Source organism: Ranitomeya variabilis, chromosome 2 (genome assembly GCF_051348905.1).
Source record: "Ranitomeya variabilis isolate aRanVar5 chromosome 2, aRanVar5.hap1, whole genome shotgun sequence".
Taxonomy (NCBI): Eukaryota; Metazoa; Chordata; class Amphibia; order Anura; family Dendrobatidae; genus Ranitomeya; species Ranitomeya variabilis.
In genome coordinates, this window is record NC_135233.1 from 860669263 (window position 1) to 860686431 (window position 17169).

The window sequence follows — 17169 nt, forward strand, 5'->3', positions numbered from 1 at the left end:
GGCTTCCGTGTGTTTACAGGGCTGCCTTAGTGCGACGGTCCATTCAGGCTCTGTTGGTTTCATATATGTTATAGCACGTCTCGTATGTGACAATCACGTCACTATTAATTGTGTCATGTATCCAATTGCCATTGCTGCACAGACTAGCGCTACTCTCTGGATGAGCCACTTATACATAATCTCTCCAGTCTCATTTTAAAGGGATTGTCCCTGGTCAAAAACATTTAGGTATAAGCTTTGGTAGTTATAAAAATACCAAATATTACTTATCCCCCCTAAGTCCAGCTTTCCCTGATCTTAGCTGTTTGCTGCAGCGCTGACGTCACGTCAACAGCACTGCAGCTAATCACAGAGCTCCATCTCGGCCTATGTAGATGGCACAAGGCGCTGAGCCCCGCTGTCGGCTACAGTACTATTGAGGTGATGTCAGTCCTGCAGATAAGCAGCAGACAGCTATGGCAGAGATCAGGTATGACCCTGTGGGGAGGGTAAGTACGGTACTAGTCTGTTTTTTTGTGGATACAACAGTCATCTGGTTCCCTTCCGTTACTTGGTGACAGCCATAAGTGCTGCAGGCTACAGGCATCATGAGCCTCTAACTTTATATATCCCCAGTAATAGAAGCCGCCGGTGTAATGCAATTTGTGCTAATGAAATAATATCCGCGTGATTGAATAAGAACTTTTAGCAAACCTTTAAATATGAAGTGTAATGTTAAGCACACAGTTCTTATTTTTGACGTAAGCCAGTGACATTTGTCAAATTAAGTTTATCTCAATACTGAGTTTGTTAAATAAAAAAAAAAAGAGGCTTTTTCTGATATTAAATAAGGGTTTTATTCCAACCTCTGTAGCACAGCCATCACCTGTCTTTTTAATGCATTTTTTACAACACCCACTTTTACAAAAAGCATGTAGTTTAAATAGAAAAAAGTATTGGGAGATTTACACATTATACTTAGGTGTTTTTATGTCATCCCTATTCTAAATCCACAGAAACTAATATGCAGTTGGCCCCCCATTTGCAGTTACATAGGTTTACTTCAACCTTTCTCCACCAAGTATACATTTTGTCACTAAATTATCTATAGCCCACAATGTTATGTGTACAAAGGAAATCATCCATACATACAGTATGATGCATCACAACCTATCCCCACCATTGTATGATGTTCCTACAGTTCCTTACATTGTATGATATCCCCACAGCCCCCTCATACATAGTAGGATGCCACCACAGACCCCACGCCCAGTAAGCTGCTCCTACAGCCACGCATACACTGCATGATACCCCACGTATAGTAAAACCCCCTCAGACATGATATGATGCTTCCCATAGCCTTTCCACACAGTATGGTGTCCCTACAAACCAGCACATGTTGGTTACAATGTCCCAGTGTCCCCTTAGAACACAGTATGATGGCCCCTGCAGTCCACCTTACATAGTATAGTGACCCACAGCCCCACACACAGTATAACTCTTTGCCTCAGCACACAGTTTGATGACCCACAGCCCCCCACCATGCATCATGATGTTTCTTATAGCCCCCTCCCTTACACAGCATTACTGATCCCCACAGTCCCCCCTCCTACACTACATGATGCCCACATTCCCCTAGGAGAGCTAAAAAATAAAGTTTCATAAAATAAAATGTAATTGTTTAAATTACCCTTCTTTTCCCGGTTTAAAAAAAAAAAATACCATAATTGGTTTCACTGTATCCATAAAAGTCCAATCTTGCAAAATATTCAGTTATTTAAAACATATAATAAAAAAAAAAAGAAAAAAATGAAAGCGCGAGTTTTGTGTGGTTTCAGTCACCGCTTCCCCACTACGCCCCTCTCAAAAACCAAATGAAATGGTGATCGATGTGTCATGTGTACTCCGTAATGTTATCAGTAGAATTCACTACTGGGAAGAGAACACAAGCCATACACGACTTCATCGACAGAATAGAAAAGTTCTGGGTCTCAGAAAATGGTAACACAAACCAAATTGGTTATGGTTTTTTTTTTTTTTTTTGCAAATTTCCAAATATTTTTCACTACTAAATTCTAATAAAAATCTATAAGTGTTTGCCATCGCTGTACTCGTCTGACAATGGAGAATTGTGCTGCTGGTCTTTTTTCTTTACTATACATTGAAGCTGTTAAAACAAAAGTTGAAAAAAAACTATGAAATTGCAATTTTTTTTTTCAGTTGCACCCACCTAGAATTTTTTCCCATTTCAGTACGATATTGTAAAATGAATGGTGCCATTCAAAAGTACAACTGAAGGACCATTTCTACCCCCACGTCTTGAGCCCCCATCTATTAACAGAAAGGGGGTCCCCTAGGTATGCATTAAATATCTACTGTGGAAATTCCCCTTTTAAATAATGACCCGTCTGATAGACAAATCACATATATATGGTTCAAATTCAAAATATCTCTTGCATGCGTTTTTTTTTTTTTTTGCTGTTCTTACAAGCTTGAATTCTTCTGCTGCTTGGGTTTAGGAAATCAATATTTGCAACTTTAATAAGACCTGATGCAGCCTTGTCACCCGTCAGGTCCACAGTAGCCGGTATGGTCCTCCGAGACCTGCATTGGACGGGTCTTACTGGTTACTCTGCTGCCCATGTTCCTAAGTTGCTGAATTCTCATGGACGCCCTCTTGTTTTAGGTCGCTGTTCTCGCTGCGGGGAAAACGTTGTCGGAGAAGGTACAGGATGCACAGCTATGGACCAAGTGTTTCACGTTGAGTGTTTCACCTGCATGACCTGTAACAGCAAACTGCGTGGGCAGCCGTTTTACGCCGTGGACAAGAAGGCGTTCTGTGAGCCCTGTTACATAGTAAGTACTAACACACCTGTGTGTCCCCCCATCTTCTAGGAGCGGCAATCACTGCTCTTACTCTCCACTAACACAAAACAAATTAGGCCTTTTGTACATGGAGTACCGGTACCTGCTGTTTCCTGAGAAATGTCAGACATGCCTGCACAGGAATGTGCTGCTACGCTTACGTTACCGTCTAGGCAACAAATAGGAGTTTGCTGCTTTCCCAGATTGACAGAGGTGAAGTTGATGCGGAGACCTATACTACTGATTTCATCCGTTTTCTGCTCGTTCTGAGTGACCACCTGCATTCCTCTGCTGTGACATGTTCTTATAGGCTTCTTACTTAGTCCTCTCATTAGTCCAAGTAATTCTTGCTCAAAACAATGCAAGTTTCAATTACTTAGTTTTAAAACCGTATGATAGCTACTATCTCATGTATGTCTCAGTATAACAGCCACCAGTTATTACAGTGGTCTAAATGTTGTAGGATATGTAAAGAAAATGAAGCATAACTCCGATTTCAGCAATAATCAAAACTGCTAAAAAAGTGAAGAATTCTTTTCATTCCTGATTTTACACTGATTTTGAGCCAAATGAAAATGTCCTTTTTATTTTACATTCACACATTCTTTCAGTACTCTGTTTGCTTTTGGTTGTAGGTACTGATGAAATGGGTTAACTAACAGACGTAAATCAATAGAATAAGTTTAATCGATAACATATGGAAAATTAAACATTTTTAGACTTAGGGCCTCTCTGACCTTTCCCGACACCTGCGCACTGCAGTACACCTGCACAGGAGCCACGACAGGAAGCGAAGAAGAGGATGTCATCGCATGAAGATAGCAGGCGCTGGACCTGCGACGCCCATCGGACTGGACCGCCCCTGGGTGAGTATAATCTAACCTCTTTTTCTCATCTTTCAAGTTACATCAGGGCTTATCTACAGCATTACAGAATGCTGTAGATAAGCCCCTGATGGCGGTGGCTACAGTTTATAGGGCCAAAATGTTGCTGTGCAGAGATAATCTATATAATGGATGATGCGGCTTGTGTAACTAGAAAGGGGAGAGTATGAGCACCACAAATAAACAAAATATGCATGAAGGTGCTGCAAGCCTTGTGACAAAATAATTATATGTAATAAACAGAAAAAAAAAAACAGACATCGGAGTCTGCGCTCAACAAACGTAACAAAAATAGCACACATTATTTTAATGAATAGTATACAACCATACACGTGCATATAAAACCATGATGCAGCCTGTTCCCTGACCATGTAGAGGCACCTTAGCGGATGGTCGGTGCATGCTGTTTGTATGGATCCCATAGACATTAACGAGGGGGAGGATAAGTAAATGCCCCGTACAGATGCCATTGGCAGGTGCAGGTATGTGTTGCTAAGTGGGCTGATGTTACTCTTCTGCTTATTCTTTTCATCTCTACATGTGCTAAGGAACAATGAGCTCATCTTAATAAATCACACCACGAGTTTTGTGGCTGGATATTTAAATTGAAAAACAAAAAACCAACACTAAACCATATTATGGCGAGTCACTGAAGTGATGTATTGACATGACTGCAAAGGCCCTCTGCTACAGGACATGCGATGGCTAATTTGATGAAAAGCACTGTCTGAGTGGAACACCTTAGAAATCAGCAGTCTGGAACTGCCCCTGTCAGCAGCAGTAGTAGAAAATATTCACTTTCGCCCCCCATCCATGTCATCCCCTGTGCCTGATGGCCTTTGTACCATCCATAATAACTGGATGTGCGACCAGCAGCTATGGCGCATCTATATGATCAGGCACAGGCAGTTACACAGGCTGCATCATGGGCACCATTATAACATTGTATCTGCACATCAACATTTATTTAAACACATCCAATTGTGAAAATGGTTAATTTTCAATTATATTCTGATTTAACAGGGGGACAACCCCTTTAAGCTCAAGTCATCTGTCCAACATGTAACTAAATGGATTAAAGGTTTTTGCTGCTTCATCTGTGAGCAGCATAGTATAGGAAAAGAGACCCTCATTCCAGCAATGTGTCGCTTAGTTTACTGGGTGCAGCAGTTGTGACAGAGTTTTTATAGATAGAATGCAGCAGAGCTGAGAAAGCTAACCCCGCCCAACTGCTTATCACAGGAAGGGGCGTGGTCATTGATTTGGCACACAGCATCTCGTCAGGGCGATGATAATGTTTTAGTGATAAAGCCTTCATTGTAAGTAAACACACAGCCTGATAAGTGACATATCGCTGAATTCAGTGTTTGAACCCCCTACCTCATGCTGTTCTCAGATTACGTAGCAAAACCTGCTGAAAGATTCCCTTTAAGGTTCACTGTATGATCCTAGGAACTCCTTTTCACTGCCACTCTTACAGTGTAAATGGGCTGCCGGTCGCCTGACCTACAAGCAAGTAGGTGAAATAATCTTTTGACCTGTTTTAAAAAATCATTGTTCTTGGGAACACATAATGTGTAAGCAGGGCTTGTGCTGCCGAGAACAAGGAGTCTCATCTGCACAGAACAACCCTTACTTGATCAATCTTTGTGCAATACTGGATACTGCAGTACCCCAGTGGAAGCCATGAAGAGGCAATACTGGATAATGCAGTGCCCCAGTGGAAGCCACGAAGAGGCAATACTGGATAATGCAGTGCCCAAGTGGAAGCCATGAAGAGGCAATACTGGATAATGCAGTGCCCCAGTGGAAGCCATGAAGAGGCAATACTGGATACTGCAGTGCCCCAGTGGAAGCCATGAAGAAGCAATACTGGATAATGCAGTGCCCCAGTGGAAGCCATGAAGAGGCAATACTGGATAATGCAGTGCCCCAGTGGAAGCCATGAAGAGGCAATACTGGATACTGCAGTGCCCCAGTGGAAGCCATGAAGAGGCAATGCTGGATACTGCAGTGCCCCAGTGGAAGCCATGAAGAGGCAGTACTAGATAATGCAGTGCCCAAGTGGAAGCCATGAAGAGGCAATACTGGATACTGCAGTGCCCCAGTGGAAGCCATGAAGAGGCAATACTGGATACTGCAGTGCCCCAGTGGAAGCCATGAAGAGGCAATGCTGGATACTGCAGTGCCCCAGTGGTAGCCATGAAGAGACAGTACTAGATAATGCAGTGCCCCAGTGAAAGCCATGAAGAGGCAATGCTGGATACTGCAGTGCCCCAGTGGAAGCCACGAAGAGGCAATACTGGATACTGCAGTACCCCAGTGGAAGCCATGAAGAGGCAATACTGGATAATGCAGTGCCCCAGTGGAAGCCATGAAGAGGCAATACTGGATAATGCAGTGCCCCAGTGGAAGCCATGAAGAAGCAATACTGGATAATGCAGTGCCCCAGTGGAAGCCATGAAGAGGCAATACTGGATAATGCAGTGCCCCAGTGGAAGCCATGAAGAGGCAATACTGGATAATGCAGTGCCCCAGTGGAAGCCATGAAGAGGCAATACTAGATAATGCAGTGCCCCAGTGGAAGCCATGAAGAAGCAATACTGGATAATGCAGTGCCCCAGTGGAAACCATGAAGAGGCAATACTGGATAATGCAGTGCCCCAGTGGAAGCCATGAAGAAGCAATACTGGATAATGCAGTGCCCCAGTGGAAGCCATGAAGAGGCAATACTGTGAATCAGGCTGGACTCTGTGCACTGATATTTTTCCTTTTAAAGAGCATGTCTATGAATCAATGTCAAATTGGTCAGCTGCCTATTGATTATCACTACCGGTCTAGACTTCCCTGTATGAGGAAGATAAATCCTCCATACTGGACTTCGCATGGTTGTAGTCCAATGCAGATGTAGGCTCAGACATGGCAATTGACATTTGTACATCAAGCAGGGCTCTTCTCCACTGAACCCCAGTTCTCTGCTTCTGTATTTCTCTTTTCACATTCTCTGCTGAAACTTGCATCTTTTTTCCAATCATAAGCCCTTTAATGAGTCACATAAATTCATGTTAAAGCACTATGGTGAAAGAAAGATATCGCTTAGTAAAGCTGAGACTGAGATGTACCACACCAGAATTCATCTAGAGGAGCGAAACCACAAAATGAATGTATGGAGAATATTGAGCGGCGTAAATAACAAACTGTAATTGTGTATGTGTCTGTAATGTCCTGCTCTTTGCTTCCAGTAATTGAAAAGATCAGCCAGTCGACATGTGGTTTTTTTTTTTTTAACTATATTAAGTAACTTACCATACATTGGTAAATGAGGAGTCTGAGCAGCAGCTGTTTTGGTAACAATGTGTCTTTTAAGGATGTAAATATTGGCAGTTTTCTGTTCTGTTGTGGGGGGCTATTTTTGTAAAAATGACAACAGAAGGTTCAGCCATATTTGTTAATCACTTTTGGATTACTGTTAGGCCTCTTTCACACTTCCGTCTTTCTTTTTCCATCACAATGTGTCGTTTTGTGAAAAAAAACGGATCCAGTAAATGTTTCTGCTGGATCCGTTTTTTTCTCATAGACTTGTATTAGCGACGGATTGTGTCGATTGGCCTTCCGTTTCATCCGTTGTGCGCTGGATCTGTCGTAAAATCGCTGTTGGGCGGAGACAACGCACAGAGGAACATTTTTTCTGTACGTCGGAAAATCGCTCAGCGACAAATCCTGCGCTGCCAGTCGTTGGCTATAATGGAAGCCTATGGGCGCAGGATCCGTCGCTGACCGTCGCACACAGGAATCAAGCAATGGATGCTGTCTTTTGAAACTGAGCATGCGTGGAAGAATTTCCAGTAAGGGAAATTCTCTCTCGCTCTCTCTCTTTTTACTATTGATGCTGCCTATGCAGCATCAATAGTAAAAATATATAATGTTACAAATAATTTTAAGAAATAAAAAAATTGTGATATTCTTACCTTCTGACGTCCGCCGTAGCCTTCCTAATGCTTGCAATGCTGCCGGCAGCTCCAGCTCCCAGTAATGCCTCGCGAGACCGCTATGTCATCACAGGTCATTGCTCGCAAGGCATTACTGGGACAGGAGCTGCCGGCAGCATAGGTAAGGCTGCGGAGGACGCCGGAAGATAAGAATATCACGATTTTTTTTTTTTTTTAAATATTTTTAACCTGGGTTGTCTTGTGTATGCGTTTTTGCAGCGGAAAAACGCTGCGAAGACGCATACACAATGTGTGCACATAGCCTCAACGGATCCGTCAAAAAAACTGACCCAGCGCACCCGTTTTTTACAATCTGCACAGGAGATCCGTCTTTTCAACATTTTGACGGATTGTGACTGATTGTAAAAAACGGAAGTGTGAAAGAGGCCTTAGACATTAATGACCATTTTCAAGTTATAATGACATGACACATTGCCAAGAAGCTGAAGCAACAATGTGGCCGTAGTGTCACTTTTGAAACAAAAAGAATCCTACAGTATTTATCAAACCTTGGTCATTTCTGTGACTTAAGATTTAAGAAAATGCAATTCATAGCATCTTACCCATGAAAGTAAAAGTCCGTCTTCATTTTGTTACAGCAGTATACATAGCAGTCAGGTCATATGAATGCTTTGTCACAGATGAAGTGAAACCGTTATACAGCAGAAGGAGTACCCAGAATGCCATGTTTCCAAAGCCGTAAATGATTTAACCTATATCCCAATCAAAACTAAATCTAAGATCAAAACAAAATGGGAAAAAAACCTGCTGTAAGCCAATGTAATAGTGCACATAAATGACATGGAGTACTTGGTATACACTGTTTTTCATTAAAGAAAAAAAAAAAGCATAAAAGCCATCCATCCCACTGTGAAAAGGTGTACCAAAATTGGGATGGTCCTATACTATCTCTAGTGATGAGCGCAAGTGCTTGTTACTCGACTTTGCCTAGAGCGCTCAGGGTAGGCTCCGAGTATTGCGGGTGTTCGAGTACCGCGCCCACATGCTTCACGACTGTTAGACAGCCACAAAACATGCCACATACAAGGGTAATGCCCACATGTTTACACAGGCACACATACCTGAGAATCCCAGGCCGTCTCGAGTAACGAGCACTTGTGCTCATCACTAACTATCTCTAATATTAAAACCTTACCATGTATCAAAATCGACCTCAATGTGAATAAGAGCAGGGTTGGGGCCCAACTATGGACACCAAGCAATGGGAAGCTATATAAAGTAATGCCCATCTCAAAGGAAAGGGAGGCCACAGCCTTGTTTGTACTGAGTGCAAGATCCCAATAAGAACTGCCTGTTCCCTCAGCACCCTCCCCATTACCACCAATAATATCCATTACTGAGGTTTCCCGTTGTGTAATGACCCTATACTAGTACTTCCCAAACTCCAGTCCTCACGGCCCCCAACACATCATGTTTTCAGGATTTCCTTAGTACTCCTCAGATGATGGAATAATTATCAAGGCATCAGGAATTGCCACAGGTTCTCTCACATCTACAATACTAAGGTAATCCTGAAAACCTGATCTGTTGGGGGCCATGAGGACTGGAGTTTGGGGAACACTGTCCTATATAAGCCTCAGTGTAAGAATAACCACACTCACTAACTTCATTCTGAAAACTGAGTGCCAAAATTATCAATCACGGATAAAAGAAGGCTTCTTTCACTTTGTGACTTTCATTTTGACTTTTTATGAAGTTTTTTTTTTTTTTAATTTGCACATTTGGGTTTCAAGTACCTGGCACATAAAAATATGAATGATCTAAGTTCAGACTCTTTCTAAAAGATTAAAAGTGCAGACTCCAGCCAGTTGTCTTGTTTCCAAAGACAGCATTATGAGAAGATGAGTGCAAGGTTAAATGATGCCCTGTTTGGCTCCGATAGACCAGGATTTTTCTTTCCTTTTAAGCAAACAGTATTTCTTGTGCTTCTCATTGAATGGCCAGAGCCTTTCTGCATTGTTTAACTGTTAGCATCCACATTTAATTAGTACTTCACTCATCCTGCAGGTACAGCAGCTATGACACTACAACCAAGAACGAATTGCATTTCAGTGGAGCATTGCCATCACAATTGATTTTTCATTGGTCTGCGGTTGGCACTCTATGAAGTTAAGGTTCTCTGCCTGTAGTATCACTTGTCCATTATTTTTTCCTTTTCTTCGAGTTAAGAAATTAATGAACAGAATCACTAAAGTAGTTGAGAAAAATTGATATGTCTTAAACTACTTACTATAAAACATCATTTATATTTGGTAGAATTGAGTTTGTCATTTTCCACAATTCCTCATCATAGCACAATGTGTTTATCTGGGGGTTTACACATGGAACAGCAAGTGAAGCATCATTGTATTATAGCGGCATTCCCATCTAGGCCATCTGTGGCATATCCTGTGGTCATAAATGCCTGAAAGAAGTATACAGATTGTCTCAGTATATACACACATTATATATAAATATATACACACTAGATGAGGCCCAATGCTATCATATCCGGAGGGTGGTGACGTACCAATGGGGGCAGGCTTTGCAGCACTGAGAATCTCTCGTCCCCAAGCGATGCGCCATACAAAATACGCCCCATAAAATAAAGTTTATGATGGGCCCCATAAGATCCTTCATACAAAAATATGCCCCATATAATGCTGCACAAAGGTTAATTATGGCCCCATAAGATGCTCCATAGAAACATTTGCCCCATGCAATCCTACATAAAGGTTGATTATGGTCCCATAAGATGCTTCATAGAAACATTTGCCCCATATAAGGCTGCACAAAGGTTGATTATGGCCCCATAAGATGCTCCATAGAAAATGTGCCCCATATAATGCTGCTCAAAGGTTGATTATGGGCCCATAAGATGCTCAATAGAAAATGTGCCCCATATAATGCTGCATAATGGTTGATTATGGCCCCATAAGATGCTCCATAGAAACATTTGCCCCATATAATGCTGCATAATGGTTGATTATGGCCCTATAAGATGCTCCATAGAAACATTTGCCCCATATAATTCTGCATAATGGTCGATTATGGCCCCATAAGATGCTCCATAGAAACATGTGCCCCATATGCTGCTGCTATAAAAAAAAAAAAAATGACATACTCACCTCTTGTCCTGAGCAGGCCCCCGACACTTGTGATATTCACCTGTCCCCGTTCCACCGCCGGGCGCCGCTCCATCTTCCGCGTCATCTGCAGTGACTGTTCAGGCAGAGGGCGGCGCGCACACTAAACACGTCATCGCGCCCTTTGACCTGAACGTCACAGGCAGAGGACGCGGAAGACTGTGCGGCGCGCTGCGGTGGAACGGGGACAGGTGAATATCGCATGGCTCACCTCCCTTGTTATACTCACCTGCTCCCGGCGCGGTCCCTGCTTCTCACTGACAGATGGTCTCCGGGCGTCGGCAGCTTCTTCCTATGTTCAGCAGTCACATGGTACCGCTCATTACAGTAATGAATATGCGGCTCCACCCCTATGGGAGTGGAGTCGCGTCCATATTCATTACTTTAATGAGTGGTACGATGTGACCGCTGAACATAGGAAGAAGGCGCCGGAGAAGCAGGGACAGGCAGAGACGCGCCAGGAGCAGGTGAGTATGATATGACCTGCTGGTGGTACTGCCCAAGGCCCCGGTACCACCAGCGGGTGCCATATTGGAATACCCATCACTTGGGTATTCCAATATAGCGGCCGGCTACTTCCGGCGCAGTGGATTGTGGTAGCGACACAATCGCCGGAAGGTGTGACAGAGCCGATTGGCAATTATATATTAGATTATACATCGGGTGGGCAAAGGGCCACATTTAAGACCGTGACTGTTGTGGTTGCCAAACCAATAGGCTGAAATTAATTCTGCTTAATACTACTGTATTAATTATAATTTTTTTTTATATTAATAATTGTATCACTTAGCTTTGAGCAAAATTTAAGTATGCTGACATTCCTCTATATACGGTATGAGCCCTCCCACAGCACCCATATATACAGTATGATCCTGCACATAGCACCCATATATACAGTATGAGCCCACACATAGCCCTCTGCCCTATAGGCTATATAGGGACCCAGCAAGCCTTTGTTTCAATTTAATGCGTGCTGCCCTTTCCTATCCAAGTTTTGTGATTTGCCGAGAGTTCTGGCACATACAGCTTGTAGTCATTTATTGTATATGCTTTGAATATGCCTGGAATGCCCAGAATATGCCCATTTAAAACATTACTCAATTTGAAACCTTATTAGGCCTATTTTTAATTTTTTATATAGTTATAGTTTGGGGAGCTCTATTAACAATAGTACTAGGAGGAGTTTAACGCATGTGACTCCAGATAAATCCATTTTAATATATTCAGAATACATTCATAGATCCAGAATTAGTAAGTAAAGAAAAGTTATGCTCTGAAAGTGTTTATTGTTTAAACTGCTGAAAACAAACATTTCCATACTGACCCACTGATTGCCTTCCCCTTATGGTGCGTGTGCACGTTCCGTAATGACGGCGCTTTGGACGGAGCGGAAACCCCGCTCCGCCCAAAGCGCCGCCCCCTTCTGTACGCACGGTGATTCAGATGTGTTCATTGCACACATCCGGAATCACCACACCCTCTACATAGGACCCTGTTATTTACCTTGCAGCGACGGAGCGTCGCCGCAAGGTAAACGGACATGCTGCATTCTAAAAAAACTCGCTGCATGTCCGGAAATGCAGGGCCGCCGGATGCGTGTTAGCACGCATAGTGGAGACGGGATTTCATAAAATTCCCTCCACTATGCTCTAACATCTGGATGCTGCCGCTGTATGCAGCGTTCAATCCACAGCTAATCCGAATGTAATCCGGCATGTGGAAACATACCCTTAGTCACAACTTTTAGGTCTTGTTGCTGGTATCAAGGTCTTGGCTCCTACATCATGCTGCTCTCAGATTACATAGCTAAAACCTGATGACAGAATCCTTTTAAAGGGAACCTGTCATTATATTCATACTGCTCGAAGTGGCTATAGGAAAAGAACTGATAAGTTTCATGCAGAAGCCAGATGGTTTTTCCCTGTCCCGCTACAGGTTCATTGACAGATCTCTTCCATGTATAGACATAGAGAACTTAGAGAGGCACATCAGACTAGTCAGGTCTTTCCCTACAAACCCTGGCTGACTTTTTACCCTATGTTTTCTCTAAAATGCCACATTATTTCACAAAAAGACATACCTGGTTGAAATCACGCAGCCATGTTCAGATTTATAATGACCGTGGTTCGGTTCCATTTAATGTGGCCACTTTGAATGAGACTTACGTCACAGGAGCTTCATTATAAATGTGCCGTCAGGCCGTTTAGATAAATAAAATATTTGCTCTAACACTACACTTAGCAGTGAATAGCATTAAGAGCAGAACTATTTGTGTGCTCACAATAAAATGTGCTTTAAAATGAGGTTGATCAGTTCGTTTAAAATCTGCTTAATCACAGTTTGGGCCATAATAAGGGAAACTGTAATTTACAGATTTGGGTGGCGAAATGCTAAAAATGTCCCTGTTATGTGTGATGTTTAGAGAGCAATTTGAGAAGTGTTGTCACTGTTATTATAGGCACTGTGTAATTTCAATTTAAACAGCTCAATGGCATCATTAAGACCATTATTCCAGAATTCTGAGGACTTTACGTCTAAACGGCAACTTTAAAAAAAAATAGAATATTTGAGCAGTCTGTTCAGTTGTATTACAAGGACAGTAATATTTCATTCTTTTACGTTATAAAGGTTGCATAAAAAATTGATTTTTTTTTTTTTTTTTTTTTTTTTTAAATTTCGTTGTGAAAATTGCATTTCTCCTTTTATGCCATTTTTTTATTGTGCATTTGTAGCTTTAGAAAAAATTGTCTAATCAGTAAGGGTAGCGATTACGAGACCCTCATCAGGTTCAGAAATGAAGGAGAACTGTCCTTTAATTTCAGGAATTGATGGTTTCTGATAGAAACCTCTAATGTGTCCTTATGACATGTCATAAGTTGTTTGATACTACACTTTTACAGTGGGCAAAAAAAGTATTTAGTCAGCCACCAATTGTTCAAGTTCTCCCATTTAAAAAGATGAGAGAGGCCTGTAAGGCTGCTTTCACACTAGCGTCGGTACGGGCCCGTCGCAGTGCGTCGGGCCGATGTACCGACGCATGCTGTGAAATAAATGCCCGACGTGGGCAGCGGAAGCAGTCTTACGACGCTTCCGCTGCCCCATTGCAAGGCCCAGGGAGGAGGGGGCGGAGTTTCGGCCGCGCATGCGCGGTCGAAAATGGAGGACTCGACGCACAAAAAAAGTTACATGTAACGATTTTTTGTGGCGGCGGTCTGCCAAAACACGACGCAACCGTCGCACGATGGTTGCGACGTGTGGTAATACGTCGCAATGCGTCGATAATGTTAGTCTATGGGGAAAAAACGCATCCTGCAGACAACTTTGCAGGATGCGTTTTTTCTCCTGAACGACGCATTGCAACGTATTGCAAACGACGCTAGTGTGAAAGTAGCCTAATTGACATCATAGGTAGACCACAACTATGAGAGTCAAAAGGAGAAAACAAATCCAGAAAATCGCCTTGTCTGATCTGGCAAGATTTATTTTGCAAATTATGGTGGAAAATAAGTATTTGGTCACCTAAAAACATGCAAGATTTCTGGCTCTCACAGACATGTAAATTCTTCTTTAAGAGGCTCCTCTGTCCTCCACTCATTGTATGTAGTAATGACACCTGTTTGAACTTGTTATCAGTATAAAAGACACTTGTCCACAACCTCAGTCACACTCCAAAATCCACTGTGGTGAGGACGGAAGAGCTGTCGAAAAACACCAGAAACAAAATTGTAGCCCTGCACCAGGCTGGGAAGACTGAATCTGCAATAGGCAAGCAGCTTGGTGTGACAAAATCAACTGTGTAAATAAGAAAATGGAAGACATACAAGACCACTGATAATCTCCCTCGATCTGGGGCTCAACGCAAGATCTCACCCCATAGGGTCAAAATGATCACAAGAATGGTGAGCAAAAATCCCAGAACCACACTGGGGGGGACCTAGTGAATGACCTGCATAGAGTTTGGACCACCGTAACAAAGGCTACCATCAGTAGCACACTATGCCACCAGGGATTCAGATCCTGCAGTGCCAGATGTGTACCCCTGCTTAAGCCAGTACAAGTCCGGGCCCGTCTGGTTTGCTAGAGAGCATTTCGATTATCCAGAAGAGTATTGGGAGAATGTCATATGGTCTGATGAAACCAAAGTAGAACAGTTTGGTAGAAACAAAACTCGCCGTGTTTGGAAGAGACAGAATGCTGAGTTGTATACAAAGAACACCATACCTACTGTGAAAGCATGGGGCTGTTTCTCTGTAAAGGGATCAAGATGACTGATCAGTGAACAAGAAAGAATGAATGGGGCCATGTATCATGAGATTTTGAGTGCAAACCTCCTTCCATCAGCGAGGGCATTAAGGATGAAACATGGATGGGTCTTTCAGCATGATAATGATCCCAAGAACACCGCCAGGGCAATGAAGAAGTAGCTTTGTAAGAAGCATATAATTGTCCTGGAGTGGCCTAGCCAGTCTCCAGATCTCACCCCCATAGAAAACCTTTGGAGGGAGTTGAAAATCCGTGTTGCCAAGAGACAGGCCCAAAACATCACTGCTCTAGAGGAGATCTGCATGGAGGAATGGGCCAGCATACCACCAACAGTGTGTGCCAACCTTGTGAAGAACTTAGAAAAAAAAAATACGTCCAGCGCTGTAAGTCCATAGAATCCATTTTCTTTTAATCCATAACTTTAAAATACATAAAAACAATTAAGTCATAGTCCAAACATTAAAAACAAACGTGTTTCAACGCAAAAATGTGCGACTTAATCATCGACCTTGTGAAGACTTACAGAAAACGTTTGACCTCTGTCATTGCCAACAAAGGATATATAGCAAAATATTGAGATTAACTTTTCTTAATAACCAAATACTTATTTTCCACCATAATTTGCTAAATAAATCTTGCCAATTCAGACAAGGTGATTTTCTGGATTTGTTTTCTCATTTTTACTCTCATAGTTGAGGTCTACCTATGATGTCAATTACTGGCCACTCTCATCTTTTTCAGTGGGAGAACTTGCACAATTGGTGGCCTACTAAATACTTTTTTTTCCAACTGTAAGTGTTCTGCCTCTGTAGACTTTGCATTGCTACTAATAAATGTGCAATACGCCATACAGTAAATCCTATCTTTCAAGGTGCCACAATTGAAAATTCCTAAAACGGTTTAGCGTCTGAATCTGAGTAATGGGCCACAATCTTTCATTTCTTCAGATATCTGCATTTAAAGGATTGCACGGCACTTGGTCATTGGAAAAAAAAATAAACAATTTGGTAAGAAACACGGCTCTATGGATTAAGAATGCCAGCTCACGTTAATAATGTCTTGCTTTTAATGTACTTTCATAACAAAAAGGGTGTATTAACCAATAAAATGTCAACTTGTGTGTATGTGTGGCAGGCACTTATCCCCAACCCATAACTTATGCAAGGACTTGAGTCCGTGCCTAAAATATCCACGACCTTATCAGGTTCTCCTCTTCTCCTCCTGCTTTCTTGTGATTCCTCTCACACCTAACATCCCAATCAGTTCAATCAAATTTATATACACTGCTCAAAAAAATAAAGGGAACACTTAAACAGAATATAACTCCAAGTAAATCGAACTTCTGTTAAATCAAACTGTCCACTTAGGAAGCAACACTGTTTGACAATCAATTTCACATGCTGTTGTGCAAATGGAATAGACAACAGATGGAAATTATTGGCAATTATCAAGAGACACTCAATAAAGGAGTGGTTCTGCAGGTGAGGACCACAGACCACATCTCAGTACCAATGCTTTCTGGCTGATGTTTTGGTCACTTTTGAATGTTGGTTGTGCTTTCACACTTCTGGTAGCATGAGACGAACTCTACAACTCACACACATGGCTCAGGTAGTGCAGCTCATCTAGGATGGCACATCAATGCGAGCTGTGGCAAGAAGGTTTGCTGTGTCTGTCAGTGTAGTGTCCAGAGGCTGGAGGCACTACAAGGAGACAGACCAGTTCACCAGGAGATGTGGAGGGGAACTTAGGAGGGCAACAACCCAGCAGCAGGACCGCTACCTCAGCCTTTGTGCAAGGATGAACAGGAGGTGCACTGCCAGAGCCCCGCAAAATGACATTCAGCAGGCCACAAATGTGCATGGGTCTGCACAAACAGAAAACGACTCCATGGGGATGGTCTGAGTGCCCGACGTCCACAGATGGGGGATGTGCTCACAGCCCAGCACCCTGCAGGATGCTTGGCATTTGACACAGAACACCAGGATTGGCAAATTCGCCAAAGGCGCCCTGTGCTCTTCACAGATGAAAGCAGGTTCACAC

The 17169-nt window shown here is 42.6% G+C and overlaps 1 protein-coding gene across 6 annotated transcripts in view; it reads left to right on the top strand.

Annotated features, from left to right (window-relative positions):
- The window catches only part of LPP (LIM domain containing preferred translocation partner in lipoma), a 377393-nt gene that overhangs the window by 291065 nt on the left and 69159 nt on the right, over nt 1-17169 (top strand). For all 6 annotated transcript variants that reach the window (XM_077290271.1, XM_077290274.1, XM_077290276.1 and 3 more), the window contains one exon: nt 2666-2835. In XM_077290271.1, coding sequence (XP_077146386.1) covers nt 2666-2835 — 170 coding nt within the window. The remainder of the gene's footprint in view (nt 1-2665; nt 2836-17169) is intronic.